The 21,908-nt window shown below is 34.8% G+C and overlaps 1 protein-coding gene across 1 annotated transcript in view; it reads right to left on the bottom strand.

Annotated features, from left to right (window-relative positions):
* Positions 1-439: 439 nt before the first annotated feature.
* The window catches only part of kek5 (leucine-rich repeat, immunoglobulin-like domain-containing kekkon 5 protein), a 293,821-nt gene continuing 272,352 nt past the window's right edge, over positions 440-21,908 (bottom strand). The window contains exons 3-4 of the mRNA XM_076125827.1: positions 4,213-5,663; positions 440-3,957 (exon numbers count right to left, since the gene is read on the bottom strand). Coding sequence (XP_075981942.1) covers positions 2,879-3,957; positions 4,213-5,641 — 2,508 coding nt within the window. The 5' untranslated portion in view covers positions 5,642-5,663 and the 3' untranslated portion in view covers positions 440-2,878. The remainder of the gene's footprint in view (positions 3,958-4,212; positions 5,664-21,908) is intronic.

The following is a 21,908-nucleotide window of genomic DNA, read 5'->3' as shown; positions in this document are numbered from 1 at the left end:
TCAAAATTGTTTAAGCAAAATAAAGATTATGAGCTCTTTTAGATACTGTTTTTTAAAGTTTGAGAGAATGTTAGGAGACAGCTTGAGCTACTTGAGATGACATTGTTATACATTCACTTAAAAATCGTAGTGAATTTGGTCCCCTTACCACCTCCACGAGAATATGGTGTGGATTTTTGATTTATTTGAGACACAGCTTCTAATTTTAAGATAGAATGTACATAGAATTTTCCGATTGTCAGATAGAAAGTACAAATAATTACAAACTAGTGCTTGAAGTGTTTTGTAATAATGTACGAATTGGGTATCTAACCCAAGCTCTCATTACCTAAATGGCTCCAAACCATCAAGCCCCTGAAACCATTTTTTACTATTTTATTCTTACCTTTATTCCAGCGTTGTGTCCTTAAAACGAATGCAGACAAATAAAACAAAATAATTATGAAATATAGCTTTAATCACTTTTAATAATGTCTCTATTTACATTGGGCTTAAAACTATAAAAACTGGATTTCTACAGTAAACATCGTAAAAATATCGTACGTAGTACATTTTACAAAATAAAAAGTGGAATATTGCGAGACAACAGAGGCAGCGTCAAATGTCGCGACAAAACGCTGCGTTTTTTTTAACGTCGCGTTTCTTTTGCGACATTTTAATCGTAAAACAAAGAACATTTGTGAAACGGTTGATTTGTACAAAGGGCGCATACTTCAAACAATAATTAGCGGATTTTTACCAAATTATGAAGTTGATATATTCTTGATCCTTGAATGTACAAACGCCCTACGTCTTGATACTTGATTTATACACTAAAATACAACTTTATGTAAATACAACTTTGTCATGTACTTGATCAACTTAATTAAAATAAACCTCTTACTTGAAAGCTTTTTGAAAACAAATACTTAAAATTTCAGCATTGAATTCTTATTCAATGAAGCATTGAACTCAATAAGGCTTAATTGGTGATATTTCTTTTCAAAAGCATTTGCTGTAAGAGGTGGGTGGTATACATTAAAATAATAAATAGACACAAAGTAAAATGTATATAAAAATATGCACCAGAAACATATTATTATAAGCGAATACTAAAAATAACTTGATAAAATAGCTACCAATTAGCTAATACATGGTTTAAAACTTTTAGGAACTATTTCTTGTAAATTACAGGGGAAAGGGGCGTCAAATTGTAGGGAAAAGCACCAAAATTTATTTGTATGTTTGCGTAACAGACAACTATAGCACTTTTTATCGCCGTTTTAAAAATTTGCTGACAAAAAATCTCTCAACTGCATTGTACATCAGCTTTAATCGCCTATAGTGAGTAAAGCTAAAATACTAATAGAATTTTTCTACAGCGGGTGCTTTTATATTCACTTTAAAATAAAAACTTAAAACTAACTAAGTGGCTACCATATCGCATTATTTTTAATGCAAATTGCCATTTTCTGCGGTATCAAATTGCTGCTCTCTCTTTTACTTAACTACCCTCATTTCATCAACATCTTTCTACAATTTGACGCCGACATATTGCTAAAACAATTTGAACAATTGTGACATAACATTTAAATTAAATACATGCCTGCTTTGGTTTACCGACAATTTCATGTAAAATAATTGCATTTTCATTTTATACTGGAATTGACAGTAATGGAATGACTCCAAATATTCTAAATATCCGCGAAATATTAGCAAACAGCCTCGGACTAAAAACTAAAATGTTGTTAACTTAGAACGTACGAAGTTAAATATTTTAGCAGACGGGACCAGTTACTATGCAGGTTGCACATTTTTAAATTACGGGGATTTGATTTCAATATGAATGTTTAAGTACCTAGAAAGAACCTTATCGATATTTTGTGACGTCCATATTTTATTTAGACCGCTATTTTATTTACATCGGGTAGTCGTAAAAATGTACAATATTTCAAAGCTAAACCTATGCTAATTTTAAACCAGTCATTGTTGTCTGATTACCAAACCAAGTTTAGAACTACCAAATTCTTGGTACAATTTTGAAAACTAAGTTTAGTGATGAGACATTTATGTGAAATGTGATTTTACTGAATATTTTAGTGATTGATATAAAATGTGCAACAAACAATAGCGATACATGAATCGAACACACTACGCTTTTTACATACTATTGACGTGATCAACAGTGGAAAAGCGATTATTAGTCTCAGTCTTCCATATAAAACTATGTGAAAATTATCTAGCATTGATGTGCTGATGGCTGCTCAAGAATGCTTTAAGGAATGTCGAATAAATGTCATGTTCGTGGATAGTTCCAAGTGGTGATGATGATGAAAATGCTCTTTTTCGTTAGTTTGCAAGTGAAGTGATTGCATGTTTAACTTAAGTTGCGCAAAATGTTAGTGTAATTTTTATTCAAGAATACTTTCGTTTTATTCTTGAGCTTGTTGTGTGTTATTATTAAGAACATAAGCTAAAGATGATCTCACTCAACTGTCAGTTATAAAATCGTTGTAGAATTTCGTTTGTTGTCCCAAACTTGAAACTACCCACGCACACCACAGAGTGTCAATTTAGAGTAATCAGTCTTGGAAATTGATGAAACAATCGTCGCTACAAGTAACCGTCAACATTACACATCCGTCCTTAACCAAAGAGTACCACAAATAATAAATACTTAAAACAACAGTGTACGCGACGACAATGGCGTTACAATGATTATATTTAAAAATGGTCCATAAATTTACGCGACAAGTAAAAAATCTAGCACGAACGTTTATTTACAGGAGCACCGCGAAAATTAATCGTAAAAACACGTCTTTTTCACTGATATCGTGACGTTGGTCTCTCCTCTCACTAAAAGCTCATTGGCACTTTGGTTAACCTTTTGTCTAATCTATTACACTTCCGTTCCGTCCTCGCCCTCGTCTTCGAATAATGGCTCGTTCGGGTTCACTTCTGTACTTGGCTTTTTCTTAGGTTTCGGGGGTGGTCGCGGTGGGATCTTCCCACTCCTGCCCAACGTCCCCGACTGGTTCAACACACTGTCGTTCTTCTTTCCATCATCTTTAGACGGTGAAGTAGGCTCCTCTTTACTATCTACTCTGGGGACTCGCCTCAAAGATCCAGTCTCAGGCTTACCCTTTCGACTCAACGTACTACTATCCGAAATATGGGACTGTGCATCGCTTTTGCTGTCACTGAACAAAACCTTTCTGGGTTCAGGCTGAGGGGTTGATGTGCTTTTTGCGGTCCAACTCATACGGGGGTTCACTGGTTCCTGAGGGCCTGGAGTCATCTGCTGGGACAACTGGGAGCTGATGCTGTTCCGAGGGTTCATTTGGGATGGGACGGGCGAAGGCGCAGGCTCCTGTTCTTCGATCGGTGCGTAGTAGACTGGATGCGGGTGCGGCGCTGGGTAGACCTGTGGTGTGGCCGGCAGCGGTCTATTCCTCATAGGAGAAAACTGAGTCTCCAATCCCGCTTTGTTCAAGGACAGTACCGAACTTCCATCTGCTGTGGTTCTCAATCCCAAGTTATCATATAGCGGTTCTTGCGCTTCAGAGCTGGGTAAGATCGCAGTACTGGCGGTACTAGACCAGCTAGGCACTCTTGGTCTCCTCGGGATAGTCACATATCCTTGTCTAGGAGTCACAACTGGTGGTGTAATAGGCGCTGTGAAGGGAGACTGCGAGCGGGAGTATGGTAGTGTCCTGAACAGATTTTGGTTAGTCATGCCGTAGATTGGCGAGTGGATTGGACTGATTGGGTTCAGTTGCGGTGGTAGCCTCGTGGTGTCTGGTACTGTGGACGCGTTGCTAGCTGCCGGCGATATCTGGGCAGCTCTCGGAGGGAACGAGAGCAGGTCTGGAGGGTACGCCCGGCCGTCTGTGCGGCCGTACTCCACGTTGAGAGCGTCTTGTGACCGTTTCGATGGCTGCTCGAAATCAAGTGATCGTTTTTCGTCTTCGTTGTGGGCTGTAACAAGATTAGAATGGTTAATTCATGTATTATTAAAAAAACTGGATTCTAGACTATTCTTGATTAGTGTTTCAAATGAAATTATTGTTTGTTGACTTAAACTTTTGGCTAACTTAAATAGATTGAAGAGATTTCTGTATTTTAGTATGAATAGAATTCGTCAATTACACTTGCATTACAAAAGAAGATAAAGTAAATTTTTACGTATTCTCCAAGTATATTAAAATAGTTTACAAAGATAAATTAACTTACCGAACACAGAATCATTGTCCAGCAATGTTTTATTCAACTCTGACATCTCTGTCGCCCCGCTCGTTATAGAGGGCGGCACGTCGTACCTTCGCGGCGGCTTAGTCACCGGGTTTACGGCAGTAATCAGGCTCTTCTCCATCTCAGGGATCACTGACCCTTCAATCAAAGCTTCCCCATTAGACGCATCACCTTTCTTCTTATCAGAACTGCGTCTTCTGCAGCAGCAATAGCAAAGAATGACAAGAATTATCAACAAAATTGCCGCAGTGCAGGAAACTCCGATTAATACGGGCATCATGTTGTTATCCATGCCAGTTGGTACTGGGACTCCAGGGGGAGTATGTGTCACTGCTAAGATAAGACTTCGTTCTTCAACTCCTCCTTGATTCTTTGCCACGCAAAGGTACTCTCCATTGTCAGTAGTAGCTACATCAGTGATGGTTAAATTCACCCATTTACTATTCTCTGCGCTACTTTGTGTGATGTAGTATTTCAGTTCACCTTGGTACTTGTATGATCCATCTATGATTTGAGCGTTCAATACCCAGTTGACTTCTGGTAGCGGATTGCCGTTCACTTGACAGGATAGAGTTATGTTATTATCTGATGTTCGTAAAGTTGTGCTTGTAGAAGGATACACAATACTTGGTTTGCACGCAAAGTCACTTGAGTCTAATTCTTTCCATAGTTTGCCGTGAACTTTTGGTGGTTCTACGCATGATATGGGAGAAGTATAGAAGTTCTTACTGATTACCCAGTTTCTAAATGGTTGAAGGAAGCAGTCGCACCGCCAAGGATTGTCGTGCACGTCCAAGTTTGATAGCGAGGTCAATGCACTCAACGTGTCGATTTTAAGGTGCTCCAATTTATTTCCATCTAGCCTCAGTATATTCAACTTAGGTACATTCATAAACGTCTTCATACCAACTTGGAAGATTTTGTTATTACTCAAGTCGACTTTCTGCAAAAACTGCAAGTTGGTAAACAGACCATCTTCTAGCTTCTCAATCTGATTATCGTTTAGAAGAATCCATCTGATCTTAACAGTTTCCCGGAAAGTATCTGCGTGAAGGATCTTCAAATCGTTCTTGGAAAGATCCAGCTCTATCATAATGGCTAATCCGCTCAAGCCATTTCTTTGAATCGTGATAAGTTTACACTCTCTGAGTATGAGCTTCTTAAGGTTTATTAAGCCTACATCTTGGAAGGCTAGCCTTGTAATTTCATACAATTCATTTCCAGTGAGATCGAGGTTTTGTATTTCTGAACTTAAGTTTCTAGGGATGTTTTCGAGTTGGGAATGTGAGCAGTCAGCTTGCTTGTTGCCGCTAGCCCACACACATTTGCATTCTTGTGGACAGTTGCTTGTGAAGTCGGCGAAGGTTCCGGCGACGAGGAGGCTCAGGAGCATCCAGATTTGCTTCTCCATATTGAAGTCATATGTTTTGTATCTGTAACAAAAGGAAATGTATTTTAGTGCTTGATACATATATACATTTTAAAGTAATTTCAAGATGTTTTCAATGTTAGGGTCTATTGCCACAAATATGTGAAACAGGGGTAGATGTTTTTAATTAAACTTATGATAGCTGTCCATCAAATTAAACTGCTAAACATTTCGCATTTTTCAATACTACAGAACTTAAACATGTACATTTTAACAAAGCATTTCAAGATCGTTAACCGAACGTTAAATTTAACTAGGTAAGCACCTCAAATTCGAATAAACAACCAGAAATAGACGTTTAAATGCGGTAGTTTTATAGCAACATTAAGTATGCAACCGCTATCGTTTTATATATCAAAGGTAGAAACAATGTGTAGAGCTTCTAAATGAATCTGCTTTGAATTAGAGTCACACATCAAACGGATAATAATAGGCCTTCAGATAAAATTACAGGGTGTTTGTGTTTCACTTTAGAGTAAGTTATTTTGAAGTATTCTATATTGCGATGATGTTTATTGTTCTGTATTATAAGTTAGTTTTAGAGGGACTCAATGTCTGATCAGTACTATTTCTTGGGGTAACTCTTGTTCAGTAGTGAAACAGTATTTACTTAAATATATTTAAATTTATTTTAGGCATCAAAAGCCCGTCATCATTTTGACATTTTCAATCAATTGTCAACCTAAAGGCACTAATTGCCTTTAGGTTGACAATTGACTGAATTGTACGTTTATGTTTCAAGATATTAGAGGATTCTTTAACTTATTGTATTGGTTGGCAAACACCTCCACTTGCAAACAACTACAAGAAGCAAATGTCAAAGTTGACAACAGCAAAAAACTACTGGATGACATTTCCGGAGCGTTTACGAAGACGGTAACCAACAATTAAGTAATCATCCCACGCAAACGAAACCACTTTTAAAATATCGTGAACTTTCCTTTTTTATCCAAAAATATAAAGGTAAATTACCCAAAAACCCGTAATTAGGTAATGGTTTGACATTTAACCTCAAAATATTACAGGTATGTCTATATGTGGGTAATCGAGTCAAAAGGTTACGTGGACCATCTGAATAATTTATTTTAATGATGTGTGGGTAGTTCGGTATGTTATTCGGTTCGTGTAATTATTTGTGTGCCTTTTGTGGAATAGTTTGGTTTATGACTTTATTTGCTTTGATTTTGAATCATAATGTTACTTTATTATTATATTATACTGTATGGTTAGAAATTAACAAATCTTTATTCTGTGAAATAGGTTTTTGCCTCGTCAAGATTTTGCGTTACTCTAAATGATAGTTATGATACAATTCTATCATAATCAGTTTAGCAATTTGTAGTGAGACTGTGTGAAATTAGCGCAAACAATGAAAAGAACATGACCAGCGCAATATAATTTATAGGCCCTAAGCATATTCATCTTGATAATGTAATGCATTTTTTTATTCTCTTACAAACGATCACCAATAATTTTCAGTTGCTTCGAACAAAAATTTATTCAGCGCTGAAATTCAGTAAGATTTGTAGTTAGAGTATGAAGTCGCGATAATTACATTCAGTGAGAGTAAGGGCGTACATAAAGTGCGAGCAATTTGGACGTAAGTGCGTTCCACAGTGTGATCTGTGCCTTTTGTTTGTATAACGTGTGGAGCAAAACATAAGCTGAATTGAACTGAGCGTTTAAAAGCCGATTTATCTGATCGTCTGACTTTAATGCCGTACGAATGCGTCTGTCAATCACGAGATTTAGAGTGCGGTTTTCGGAGTCGACAAGGGTATTAGGTTTTCTAATTTATATTTTTTTAAATGTAACCGGGGCTTGATTATAGACACTGCAAAGGTTTGATTACTGGCAATTCCTGTGTAGTTCAAACATATGCCTATTGTACAGTTACTCTAGTAACATATAAATGTTAACCTTATATGTAGGGAATCTGTATGTTTACTACCTATCAATTTAATCTAATCTTAAAAAGACAACTCGCGCACTAAGAATTGCTCTTGTGGATTACACCAATGATTTGACGGACGGTCGAGTAAAATCATACATGTTTTGGGTAAAACTATCAACTTTTACGCCAAAAACCGCTCCGTGAACGAAAATAATATGCAATCGCTTCAGCCTACATCTTATACTAAACAATAATACAGCTGGGTAATGTCGTGAATGTTCTAAGTACCGTGAAACAGCCTCTCTTTCGTACGTCTTAGTTATTGTTCGCGTCTCAACCGCCTTCATCGCCTCAACCCTTCACTGTAACTTCACGGTGAAGGTTCATATTACGTTTACTATTTAAACTTTTGACTCTTAAAGACGAATACTTGTACGAGAAAAAGAAACTGCCATTCTTGTCGATGCTGTAGTTTTCTGTTAGGTATTTATTGTTCAATAAGAATCAAAATCGAATCTAAATGATACATTTGACTGCCTCCGTGGCGCAGTGGTTTAGGTGACCATTGCGTCGTGAGGTCGTGGGTTCAATTCCCACACGGGATAATTTTATTTGTGCGATCCACAAATAATTGTTTCGGTCTGGTTGTACTTTGTGTCCGTTGTTTGTATGTTTGTAAAAGTCCCCGCGATAGAAGAGTAAGTCTTAGTGCGGGAGGTGTCTTTGTGAAAAAAAAAAGTAAAATGTTGACAGGCAATCATATTATGATAGTAGTTACAATTACTGAATCTAACTACTACTTGTTTAGATAGAGTATTATGAACAGAGCTAGCAATGAACTCACAACCGGATCATTCATCAAGGTAGATCTTATATTTTTACGGATCAAAAAGATAGTTTTGTACATTTCGCAATTTTCTTTTTCTCGTTAATTTTCGTAGAATGTATTTCATAGTTTTATAAATAAACTTCAAAAACGATCGTAATATAATCGAGTATGTTTCTAACAAAAGCCATAGTAGCGACGACTACAAATTTTAAACCAAAATTGAAAATGCAAGAAAGATTCACCATCCAATTAGAATTGATTATTAGAGTTTCGAACACAATAACTACTCATTGGCAATAAAGAGGAGTATGAGTAGTTGTTAGATCAATGGTAGTACAACTGTACAATGAAGCAGTGTGCTCAATGATGGCCCTCACGTCAATGAGCGCTGTTGTAGCGGGGTTACGCTTTTATTGACCCAACTATATTTACGGGTTAAGTTTGTAACGATAGACTTGTGTGGATACGTGTGTTTCGACTTTCGACCAAACGCAGAAACGACTGTCGTCTATAAAGAACTCTTTATCAAAGTTTTATGTTATTCATGGCCATCATAGCGGTGAAGTTAGTTAGTCAGTTTAAAATTAATAATATAAGTAAAAAATTAGGATTTTCCTAAGTTTTAATATTGCAAAATAATTTTATTAAAACCCAGTGTGTAAACAACAATGCATTTCTAAAATAATGCCACCGATTTTAATCCTTTTATGTATTTTGTAATTAAAACAGCACCAAGCTAATATTTAGTTGATGCGTGAAATAGTTGAAAAATTGGAGCCTGTAACAATAGCCGGAATTATTGTGTTCTGAAAATCAACACGTTTCGGTCAAATTTTCATTAATAAAATGGATTTTAGATTACGTAAGTAGATTTTATAAAATATTTACAAATGTAAATTAACGTGCCTGGCAATCGATCTATTTAAACCATTTATTTTTGTTACACATAAAGAAACATCAAAAATTATTTGTTTAAAGCGTAAAATATTTATAATATTGGCATGATCATAACTAATGTAATGACTTAAGACAGAAGGTCCTTTAAGTAGTGACTAGATAGATTAACCGACTTGGTATTACATGGATCTCACAGCTTTTTACCGCGGAGAGACTAAGCTGCGGGTCTTGGGTTTTTTTACAGGATGTTTTTGATGGCATACACTTATAATAAAACAACTTTTTTCCAGTGCCCTGCAGTTTTGCCCTACTCCTATCCGTCCACCTATCATCATCACACTACACCCACAAGAAGCACGAAGATGATGAACTAGTGCTACATGCCAAAAAACCAGACTACACTCGAAGCAGATCGGAACAAATAAAATCAGAGATGGATGAACAGACTTTGCGCAATATGATGAAGACTTGGGGCAATGTAGCTAAGTCATTCATGAAAACGCTTTATACTTGGATGGTAGATAATTATGATCCGCTTATGGAGTTGTTTGAATTATAGAATTTAGTGAGAGAAGTTTTTTAGGGTTTTGTACCCAAAGGGTAAAAGGGGACCCTATTACTAAGCCTCCGCTGTCTGCCTGTCCGTCTCCAGGCTGTATCTCATAAAACGTGATAGCTAGAAAGCTGAAATTTGTTTCCGTTGTCGCTGTAACATCAATTACTAAAAATTCAAAAAAATATTCAGACGGGTTTCGCATACAATAAACGTGTTTTTTTTGCTCAATATTATTTTTCTGTTATGGATGATGGTACCCTTTGGACGCGAACCCGACTCGCTCTTGGCCGGTTTTTTTAATAACTGTCATGACATTACAGGTTATTAAATTAAGGTGGTCCTTGTAAACTAATGTTAAGAACACTATCAATTTAATATGGTTTAGTTATCTTGGTTACCTAGCCAAAGTTAGCTTATCTATCTTTCATTGAGGATAGATATATGAAAGCCGCTGTTTAATGTCAATCAATATGTTAAAATAGAGAGTGTATTTTCTATGATCAACAGATTGAAACTAAACGACATGCGAAGAAAATATACGATTATGCATCGCCCAATTTCTTCAATACATTTTAATTGTTTTAAAACGTTATTTCTTCAACTAGAGTAGGTATAAGAAAATGTAATTACACTTAGTACAACAAAAACTTTGAATAATGGTTTTGTTTTCAAAAAAGTAACTTTAAAACTTTTCAGTTTATTCTGAAACTTTCAGTGTAAAGTCATTAATCGTGTAGGTTAAAGCGGTGACTGAATTAATGGTTGGTTGGTAACGAGTAGTACTTAGAGATGTAGTTTTAATTGTTAAAAGAAAACTTTCCTAGTAAAAAGTCAATATCATGAATGCTAAAGTAAGTATGTTTGTGTACATGGTTTATATGCTAAATTGCAGATCGTAATTATTCTAAATTTGGCTACATAAAAATCAGACTAGATTTTCACAAAAACATCATTGGATTGTTCAGATACTTTTGTGTAATCAAGAAACATACATAAAGAAGTTGCCAACGAAATAATAAAAACCTCTCTTTTAGTCGGTTAAAAGTATACCCAAGTAACACAAATTCATAGAAAACTAAACGAAAAGAAAAGTAGGCATCTATATATTTTTTTGTTACTATAATATAGAAGGTTGGTATATACATATATGAAATGTATCAAGGTATGTCCATACTAAGCTAGCGCAAGTAAAGCCCCTAGCTATTAAGCAAGCTCATATGTTAAGTGAATCAATTCTAACTCGTTAGTCCGTAGATGCCATGGTTATGTATCATACGGTTTCACCATCTTACTGATCGAGAAATTGTACCTTTCTTTTGACCTCATATTCTCAGAATGAGCGAAAATTAATTAATAGTTGCGTAGGTTCTTTTTGATTTTTTCCAGTTTTTGGGATTTATGTGCTTTTTTGTTCTTTTTTAAGGAGATGTTATTATTCATAGTTTTGCTAAAAGAATCTTCAGGCACTCAATAATTGATAATAAACTAAGACGAACATACTAGAAATTGTAAGAGCTTTTCACATAACACAGATAACTGAAAAGATGAAATATTTGAACCCGGTTTAATGTAGATAATCATATTATTATAAACTAATAAAATGCACAAACAATTTAATATCATTAGAGTAATAACATTATATTAAAACCACCACAATAAACACTAAATTGAAAATCATTTCTATACAGCGTTTAAGTAGCACTTCATTATAAGAGCCCTTCTACCAAAAATAACAATATTGGACCCACTATAAGATTTGACTACCTCATTAAAAGTCTTCCAAGCCCTTAAACTACAAATATTGTTATGTAAATATCTAAATATCATCTTAAACGAAGGTAGTATTTGTTTATCAGTAACATCTGGTACTCGACTGTATTATAAAGCTATTAGAATACTGATACAATATCGATAACGGGACAGTAAAGGGTAATGGTGTGTTCGGGTAAGAGAGTAAACGTATTTAGCTGATAGTTTGCTTGGTTATTTGAATAAGCTAACTGTTAGGTGTAAGTAGTTTGAAATTCTTAAAGATTTTGCCGGCAGAAATTTAGTAGTAATGGTAATAGGCTGATAATCGTTTTCACTGAAATTCTTTTTTTCATAGAAAAATGGACTCCTAGCTACTTTGATTGCAGTAACAGTGCAAAAGTTAAACCTAAAAGTTTTTGATTTGGATTTTATAATCTAGACCTTGACTTTTTTGGGTGAGCAAGCGATAGCAAGCAGTAGCAATATAACACGTGGCAAATAGCTTACGATTACTCTTAAACATGTTTACTACCTACTACAAGTATTATAAAAGTGGTTTTCCTCGACACAAACTATAAGGGACAAACTATCAGGAGCGAACTATCAGCAACAAACTATTTGCCTCACGAGTAACCGCACAGATCCGATGACCCGGTAATGTGCGTTGAGTTATCGTTAAATATAACGGCCGGCGGAATGTAATTAAGGATACAGGCTACCGTTTTATTTGCGTAACCAATAGTAGCTATTGAAACCAAGAAAGATAACTGAACACGAAAAGTGTTACTCGAAATATGAACGTATTTTCGTTGGAATATGTAAATTGATAATAACAATTTGGCAGCTGGTTTTATGGAATATGGTATGCTATTCAGGAACATGGGGTCGTTAAAGTATTTTTTGCCATATTTATGACAGAAATAGTACGATTTTGAACAGTATTTAAAAAGTACTTAAAAAAATTCTAGCGGAATTGGCTAGGTTACAGGTTACGGGTTTATGTAAAGATTCTTGATAGCTACTTGGTTGTTGAAGGTGAAAGTGTTAGGAAACCACCCACACAAAGCTGAAACGGTTAAAATGCTGGACCGATTTCCAGGAAAATGACCGTTAGGATAGGCCAATATTATCACCATTGGCGTATATTATAGGGTGTCAAGTGCCCATTACCCAAATCTCCGGAAACCTATTAACAAACCAATCAAACGAACCATGACAGGCCCAATATTAACACTTAGACAACTAAGACCTTTATCCAAATTCAATTTAAACCCATACATTCATCACATACAAACCCTTAGTCAAACGAAATGGGATCCCCCATTCATATCGCAACGGATCTGCGAATAAATACGCATTGCTTTTCAAAATGGCGGCAAGTGGTGACGTCATTCATGTCACGTGACTGTCATGGCGTCGCATTCGTGTAGCTTTTATTGTTTTTGCTTGGGACGCACGATTTTAATTAAATCATTAAAATTGGTATGATGTACGCTGTTTGTTAAGTGTGGAACTGACATCTTATTTGTAGGTTTTCGCAGATGTAGATGGCAGTTTTAATAATTGTGATGGATTCAAATCCATTGACTCGACTGTAAATATATTTTAATTATTTTTCATTTCTAAACTTCTCTCGCGAGTCTTTGAAATCGTTGAAAAACCAGTAGAGATAGGTTATACAATTTTTAAAAAGCAAGAGCGTTTATTACTTTGTAACATTCTGCAAAAGGTGTAAGCGAATTTTGCCATTTATATCGTTCGGCGAATTCGTTACCGAGCGCGTTTCCAAAAACCAGGCTTTTGAAAATATTCACACAAAAAAATTACTACAAACAAAACCGCTATCCGGAAGTCTAACCATCAGATTTTGAGGTAGATCTTTTACAGAATTGTTTGGTAGATACAAGCGATGGCGTAGAGACATATACTTGCGAAAATTTTTAAGTATCGATGCATGTATGTTTGTAATTTTTTTACGAAATTTTAATGAAATTTGATACGATAGTTTACAACCTTTATTAACACATTTAATAATTTTTTTGAAACGATTTCACGCGGACGAAGCCTGGCAGAAGCTAGTAAATACATTGAATGTTTAAACAACAAAAGAAAACAGTCATATGAGCCAAAACAAACAGTAGTTCTGTCCAAAACGTTCTTTGAAAGACAAAACTCCGGCTTTTCCCCTTTCCGATTTAAGATCCAAATTGAATGACACATTTGTGAAGCAAAACAAAAAACGCACAAAGCCTTTGCCGAATGCATCCTTTGCAGCAACAACTATTCGGGAATTTAGCAAATTTTAGCATTTCTCATTCGTAAAGTGGAACGTGTTTGGTAGTTTTATGCGTTCGAGTTGAATTTAATAATTTATGAATAGTAATAAACTTTATTGGATATTTTTGGCGTGTTTTGAAAATGGTTATGTGAATTTTAATTTGCATAAGTAGGATAAAAAACCTTATAATACCCAATACCGCCCCACTGCTGGGCTCTTCTCCTGGAGTGTAGGAGAGGCCTTGGAGTCCCCGCCATTAGGTGCGGCTGCCTTTCAGAACTATTTTAATAACTTTTGGGCATACAAGTTTGCACCACGATTATTAACATCACCGCTACAATCATTGATATTTATTTCTAATAATATTATATATGGTGCATAAAAGTACTGTTCTTATTTTCTGATCTTACTTAATGCTTAGCGGTTTCACATTTTCTATTTTGTCCTACAGTAGCTAAGCGTAATATTATGTAATATACTAATATGTAAGACACAGGCACTAAAGGCCTACTTAGACACTAAGCATATTTAGTATGTGTATATTAAACGCTCCCTGGAGACTAGAATATAGTAGCTACTAGTAGCATTTGAGCAGGTGTTTCTCAAAGTAAAGGATTTTACTCCCCATTTTAGATCTTCTGTGGCACACTTATTCTCTTTGAGTCTAGTTTTTGGTAAAAATTATTTCCGTTAAGTTAATTGATTAACTTATTCTACTTACGTAAAGAATATTATGTACATATCTACTCTCTTTAAAAAAATATCTCAATCTATTTTTCATGACAGAAGATATTTATAAAAAGATATTGCAATAGTATGGCATAGTATTGCACTCTAGCACAGTTCGCAGAATGATTATGTATAACAGGTGGAAAACGTTGTGGGTTCCACATATAATAAGTACCTATTAGTACCTTCATAACAATGTAAGTGTGTAACTGTTTGTTTTTCCCTAAATAAATAAATTGGCAGGGTAAAGAAAATTATTGATCTGTGGAAAAATATATCCATTTTTATTGTTTTTCTGTTTCATCTATCTAATCTGGATGGACGGTCTCAATTTAAGGTTCTATATTCACGATTCACGTATAACAGTATCTTTTTAATGGGGTCTACGTGTAAATCTTTGAGCACCGCTGTCCTTAGGTATTAGCCTACACTTGGTTGGTTAAACCACTAATTGAGTCTATTAGTGATCATTTATGCCAAGTACAGACTCTGCTACAAGCTATGATGAAATATAGCCATGTTAAAATGATAGGGAAATTGGCTGGACATATAAGTAAATTCTCACTAGAAAGATAACGGTGAATATGAAGTTCTGTCATTTAAACAAGTGCTGAAGCGACACAGAAATTCTTTTTTTTCCTAATTTACGAATCAAGATCTAATCATTATCTACATACTTAAATAAATTGTAAAAAATTCTATCAAATCAGTACGGATAATGATACTACAACTGTTAGATAGAAGTTGGCAAAACAAAGTTGATGATGTTATTGAAATAAAAATAAACTTCATACAAATATTATTCCAAACAATTGAACACGAGTCATCAACTAATCGACTATCAACATTGTATATAATAGCTTTAGCCTCAGTATCAAACGTTAGATTATTCAAAATAAAGACTGAGATACGAGAACCGTTTAAACCTAGAAGAAAAAGTCGAAAACATTCGCATAATACGAGCGTCTCAACCCTTGCCCTACGGGTACATGTTCCCGACAGATACATCGGATCCCTTTAAGACTTAAAGGCTGATGCTTTTTAGTCTGCAGTACATTCTAAAGGTCAAACTTTCGATACTCGACAGTACCTACTGTACAGAATCGTGCTACTGTAGCGCGATTCACGACAATTCGAACCATCGAGTATCGAGAGTTTGACATTTAATATGTAGTGCCAAAATTGGTCCTACGACGTCCACTAGAGGCGCTGATCAGATTTTCATAATTTTCAATTTTTAACGTTACTTTTATTAAAAAAAAACATAGTTTACTCAGAGAAATAGCGGATAAATTGGCAAGAATAAAAGGTCTAAGAAAGCAGAGCCCCGTTTCATTTTCTATACATTATTCTAATTCTGTGAATTTTATTTGTCCCTTATTTGTACTCACGACTGTACACCCAAACCGCGTGTTTATTAGCTCTGATTAAACGCACACAGGTCATCCACACGGACTATCTAATTCAATTTACAGTTACATAATCTAGTTAACGGCTCATACATAAACGAGTAAATTATGTATGTTCTAGGAACTGAACATGTAGACTTAAGTACTGAGAAAGACAAGGCACTGAGAGCATTATAATTAAAATATTGTATATGTTACTGTAAAAGCCCGAACTGTGGTAAATCCTAAGATTTTCCGGTAAAACCTAAGATTTACCAACTCTCAAAGGTAAAAGTCCGAACAAGCCAGAATTAAAAAACTTTGTTACGCTATACAAAAAAATCCTCCTTCATAACTATGTTTATAACTATTTCACGGTATAATTATATACTGTGACATAGTTATAAAGAAGGAGTTTTGGGCAGAGCGACATGGGTAGGTTGAGTTAGAAGGCTAAGGTGGGAGCGAGCGAAGCGAAGCTCCCACCTTGGCCTTCGTGGTTATTTTTTATATATCATCAAGTGAATATAGGTAAAAGTTCGAAATAAAAGAATTGTTCGGACTTTTACCATTGCGAGTTGGTAAATCTTAGGTTATACCGGAAAATCTTAGGATTTACCACCGTTCGGGCTTTTACAGTAACATATATATGTATAGTAGAGATAGAGTACCTACCTAACACAAAAATGTATTATTTTTTAATGAAAAATTGAGAGCCGGCGCAAAGTTTAAAAGTTACTGACAATTATTACTGACTACTTATATATTCAAAAAACAGTAATGGCAGATATAGATATGCAATTTATCCCACTGCTGGGTATGGTTTTCCTCCCAGAAATAGAAAGGGTTTAGGCCTTTAGTCCATGCTAGCCAAGTGAGGGTTAGGGACTTTGCATGGCCTCAAGAAATGCGTTAAACAACCTTTAGTTTCATCACGATGTTTTCCTTCACCGTTGAAATAAGTGATAATTATTTCTAAAACACACATAACTTCGAAGCCTCGGTTTCGAACCGTCGCGTCGACTGCTTACGTAAAACGCGTTTACTTAGTCAACTCGGCTATCACTGCTCTTTTAATACTCACATAATTCCAAACGATTTTAAATTGTTTATTTCAGCCTATAAAGTTTTCAACGGTAAACAAAAACCTTCAACATTTGCTTTCCGATTCCATTTCAGTAGTTGATTCAATACAGATGAATCGTTTGACATGTATCAATAGTTACGATGAAATTCGTGAATAACTGAATATCGGGATAACACGAAACACGTACGTCTGACGGACGGACGGTTGCATTCAAATATTTATAGTTTTCAACTAAAATATAGTGTTTTTTTGTAACTTTAGATTTGTACTAAAATATGTATGGATTTTAGAATTGGTTCATTTCGGTTTTAGTTTTTTTAGTATCACTATGTGATGTGTAGATAGGCTATAAAAAGTGTGTAACATAAAGTATTTTTATGACAAATTAAAAAAAATGGACGTGAAAAAATAAAATCTAAGTTTTTATCCATGCGTTCTGGATAACCTTTAAAACGACTAAATAGATTGTAATTGTACAGCCAACCAAGAAGTGATGATCTTAGCTATTATATTTAATTATCTATTTATCACAAAGAGAACCTATTTCGAAAAAAAAAAATCATCACATTTTTCTGTAAAGTGTGTAGTAAAACCTCGAAAACATCGCGATTTCTATTAAGATAACGCACCGAATTACTAAGTCACCTTCTACTAAACATATTTGCATTGGCAACATTTTTAACATAAAATAAACTTTAAACAAAGTTTATCTGTTTTTAAACCTTAGTCTTGAAATCGCAAAGATCGATTTAAGTAAGTAAGTAAATCTTTATTGAAATGACGGAGTATAGGTACAGGTGTATAATACATAATACGCTCTTGTATCAATCAGCCTGTTGAAGGCATACAATATTTTAACTTAAAACTAATTCTTAAATCTGGGTACATAAGTAAGAGGTAGAGTAATATGATATAGTTTATAAATAGATGATTTATTCCTGAGGTCTAAAAACTCTTGGATGGTGTAAAAGCATTTTTCTAAAAGCCATTTTTTTTATTTACCTTACACCTTAATGCGAAAGTATTCTGTCGATCAGTTAGTCTTCCTCGGCTAAATAACTGATACAGAGTAGGCAAGGACCAGAGAACATCATCGGGTACGATCCTTACAAACTTCCTTTGCTTTATTCACATCTATACATCTTGTCATACAGGATCTACTTATATGAAAGAACGCGAGCATAACTCAACAAAAACTATTTGTAGAAGCGAAACATAATATTAGGTCGGGGAAAAAGTCTTTTCGCATTACAGTATGAACTTGTAATAAAATCTCTTCTCTACACAAAAAAGCTCGATATTTGGGTACCTCACGAGCTCACTGAGAGAAACCTAATGAACCGTGTACTCATTTGTGATTCTTGAAGCCAAGAGATTTTTTTACAAGTTCATACATACTATAATGCGAAAAGACTTTTTCCCCGACGTAATATCATTTATCTAAACAAATAGAGTGTGAAATTGACACTGAATACGTTATCCGAAAGATGTATTCTTACACACGTTAACTTGAAGGCGAAGGGTTTTATCCCTTGTCTGTCAAACAGGTACAAGGGTTGTAATCGACATTTGATCGAGAATGATGGGATATTAATGTTTTGGGGTCTATTTATAGTGTATTACGTTGAGAAAGCTGTAACCGTTAGGTTAAGCAACCTTGTCTAGGACGATTGATGGATGGGTGTCCGTTTCGTTGTGAGAACATAATGTTACTTGGCGAGGTAAAGCATACTTAGATGGGATCATTTGTGAACATTGGATGGGTGATTATTTGTAATTAAGTAACAAGTAAAAAGAGCTAGTAGAGATTGGTGAGGTTAAAGCAACTCGGTTTGGTAAATTTTAATGCATGGGTTTATATCACCCACTGCAATCACACCACACTTATTTGAAGAATACTGCTGCTGTATTTGATACAGATTTTATCAGATATTTGTAATTTTATCTACCAGATTGTGTTTACGCTTATAATACCGGTGGATAAACTTTCGAATATCTAATAGTTAAATGTTTTGATATAAGTTTGCTAAGGTGTGTTGTTTTAGTAAATCTAGATCAGGTATACTCAACACTTTATTATTTTTGGGCCTCATATAAAGGCTAAGTTCTCGGAATTTATGTTATCTTTTGCCTATGAATATATTTATATTGAAAACAATATAATCCGCTTACTAACCCGTAACTGGATAAACACCCAAATAATAAATAAAACAATATCTACCTAGCAACAGAAATTATAAGTAATTTTACATCCATTGTTTGTGTTTTTTCATTGAGAAGTCAAAGTCAAAATTATGCTTTATTTCATAAACTTTTAAAAGTATTTGAAATCAACATAATATTTTTTATCTACCACCGTTTTGGACAAGCTTATGCTCGTGAGAAGAAACGGCAAGAAACTCACGGCTTGCTCTTTTTAAATCTCAATATTTTCAGAGAAAAGTACCTACGATAAAAAATGTGATATAATTACTTATTTTTGGCGCATTCATCCTACTTGGAATCGTCGTAGGTTCATATCCTACCAACTACAATATCGAGTTAAACCTGCTCCTAATAGAATACTTCAAGCTTAACTGAAATGGTTAATAGGAATTTTATACATAGTACCTCAATTTATAGTAAATTTAAAAATCCAATTAATGGGTACATACATAGAAACCCAGCAGAGCACAAGTTTAAAGGGCTCAAAGGCTAGGTCATAGGCAAATTTCTAAGCTAAATAAGAGCCTTATTCAAACAAATTTCAACAAGCTTTATTAATAAAAAAGATTTTAAATTAAACCTTCAAGAACTTGATCTTTTCAATAGACTTAATTGGTCTCGATTGTAGTACACATTTTTTAAATATTTAGTCTTGAAATGAAATCTTTTGATTATATTGTTAAAGGACTCAAAAGCTGTAGACCGCTCTAATTAAAGGTTGTTGACCTCTGGATTCTCTTTACTGCAGTTATTCTGCAGCGATACGAGTTTTCTTTGATATGTGGTCAAAAAACAACAGAATTATTACGTAATATTGACTTTTGACAGACTGTTCAACTAGGCAAGTTAACACGTACTACTTATTTAATTGTTTTTTCTAAGCATTTCTATAGCCTCGATTTCTGTGGCTATTTCAGGGGCATATACGAGTATGTTTCTTGCCTTGTTTGATTTCATATATTTATATTGATTAAATAATTGAAGAACCAATATGTTTACAATTATTCATATTAAAATTTATCTATGACAACTGACGCTATTAGCACAAGTCTTGTGTAATGGGGACATTAAAAAAATAATATTGGGCAACTGCTGATGCTTTGTACTGAGACGATTGCCTTCCGGAAATTTATAAACATTACCGATTGTGAAACTACCGTAAAATAATAAAAACCTATATTTGTACGTGATTTTCGTTCTACAAAGGGCACAACAATAGGTGAAACAAATTGATACAGAAATGTTTTAGGGCTCACGAATCAGACGGACTATGCTATTTTCTACATGATTGCCTTCGAACAAAATGTTGGGTAACAATGTGTGTTCAAGTCAGGAGATAAAGCGACTAAGTCAAACGCATTTTGACTAACACGCATACGCAGATTTGAGATTTAATTTCTGGACAGTGATTGCCTTTAAATCTTCAGTAGTAATGAGTAGAACTACTTAATTGGTCCAAAGTACTCCAAAGGCAACAAGTTCTTTAGAATGCTGGTGACCGAAATTCTATCTCTGTTGCATAGGAAGCGTTACCAAAGCCATGCATAGAATAAAAAGTATCTAGTAAGAGACTGGGTGTCACTCTCCTTTTCTCTCTTCTCTAAGTACGGGAGCAGAAATAAATGTTAGATTTTAAAAAACAGAATAAAGCACAAAACAGATTCTTTTAGAACAATATTTTACATTTACGACCGCAGTTGACATATTTTAATCAACACAAAATAACTAAGAAGCAAAATTGCATTTATGATTTATTCTACAATTCACCTGAACTCTGACCTCTAATAGAAAATACCTGATGAGTACAAATTAGCGTAACGAAGGTACATAACTTTCACTCTTAAAGCTTCGATGTTCCCATCAAACGGGTTTTGTTAATGTAATTATTAAAGTAATTTGCATGTGTGTTTTTACTTTCGACGATTTCTAATTAAGATTAATATTGTCTGTACTGTTATTCATTACACTGTTCATCACTGGACATGATATTCAGTATAAGAAAAAGTTTAGCAGGAAATGACTGAGGAGTGCGACCTAGGACGAAATGTGATGATAACCTATGCCTAACAATATGAAAGTTTAGGTTAAGAAAAAAAAAGTCTTTATACACGTTAAATATGTTTTAGATTTTAAATACACGAGCTTAACTTAAATTGTGTTTTTCAAGAATTTTCTTTCAAACTGGTATTATCAAATATTCTTATCATATTTAGATGTCATTGTTAATAAACGCGTCAAGCGTGTATTCGTTCGTCACATAAATTAACACATAAGCTCATTATTTTAATGAAGACAGGAGTTATAGTGCAGCTTGTACAATTATGACCAATTTCCTTACCGCCCTCCAAAATCCAATAACCAAAAAATATACATCCTTTTAGCATATACCCCATCAATCGCTTATACCTTAACCCTAGCAAACATTACACGGTCTGCGGCCACCCCGGCTATGGGCCCATTGTCTGATCTTCTCGGAACACCGTCAAACGCCGAACGCCGATAAAAACCACTTTATGTCCACGACCAGACTGAGTCTGTTCAGCGATTAGTTTCGACACTCAAATGCGATTAAAGTTTAGTTGAGAGGTTAATTTGGTGGGTTGTTAAAGTTAAGTTTTCATGTGATTCTGGATG

The sequence above is a fragment of the Anticarsia gemmatalis genome, chromosome 18 (genome assembly GCF_050436995.1).
Source record: "Anticarsia gemmatalis isolate Benzon Research Colony breed Stoneville strain chromosome 18, ilAntGemm2 primary, whole genome shotgun sequence".
NCBI lineage: Eukaryota > Metazoa > Arthropoda > Insecta > Lepidoptera > Erebidae > Anticarsia > Anticarsia gemmatalis.
This window is presented reverse-complemented; position numbering and strand designations above follow the sequence as displayed.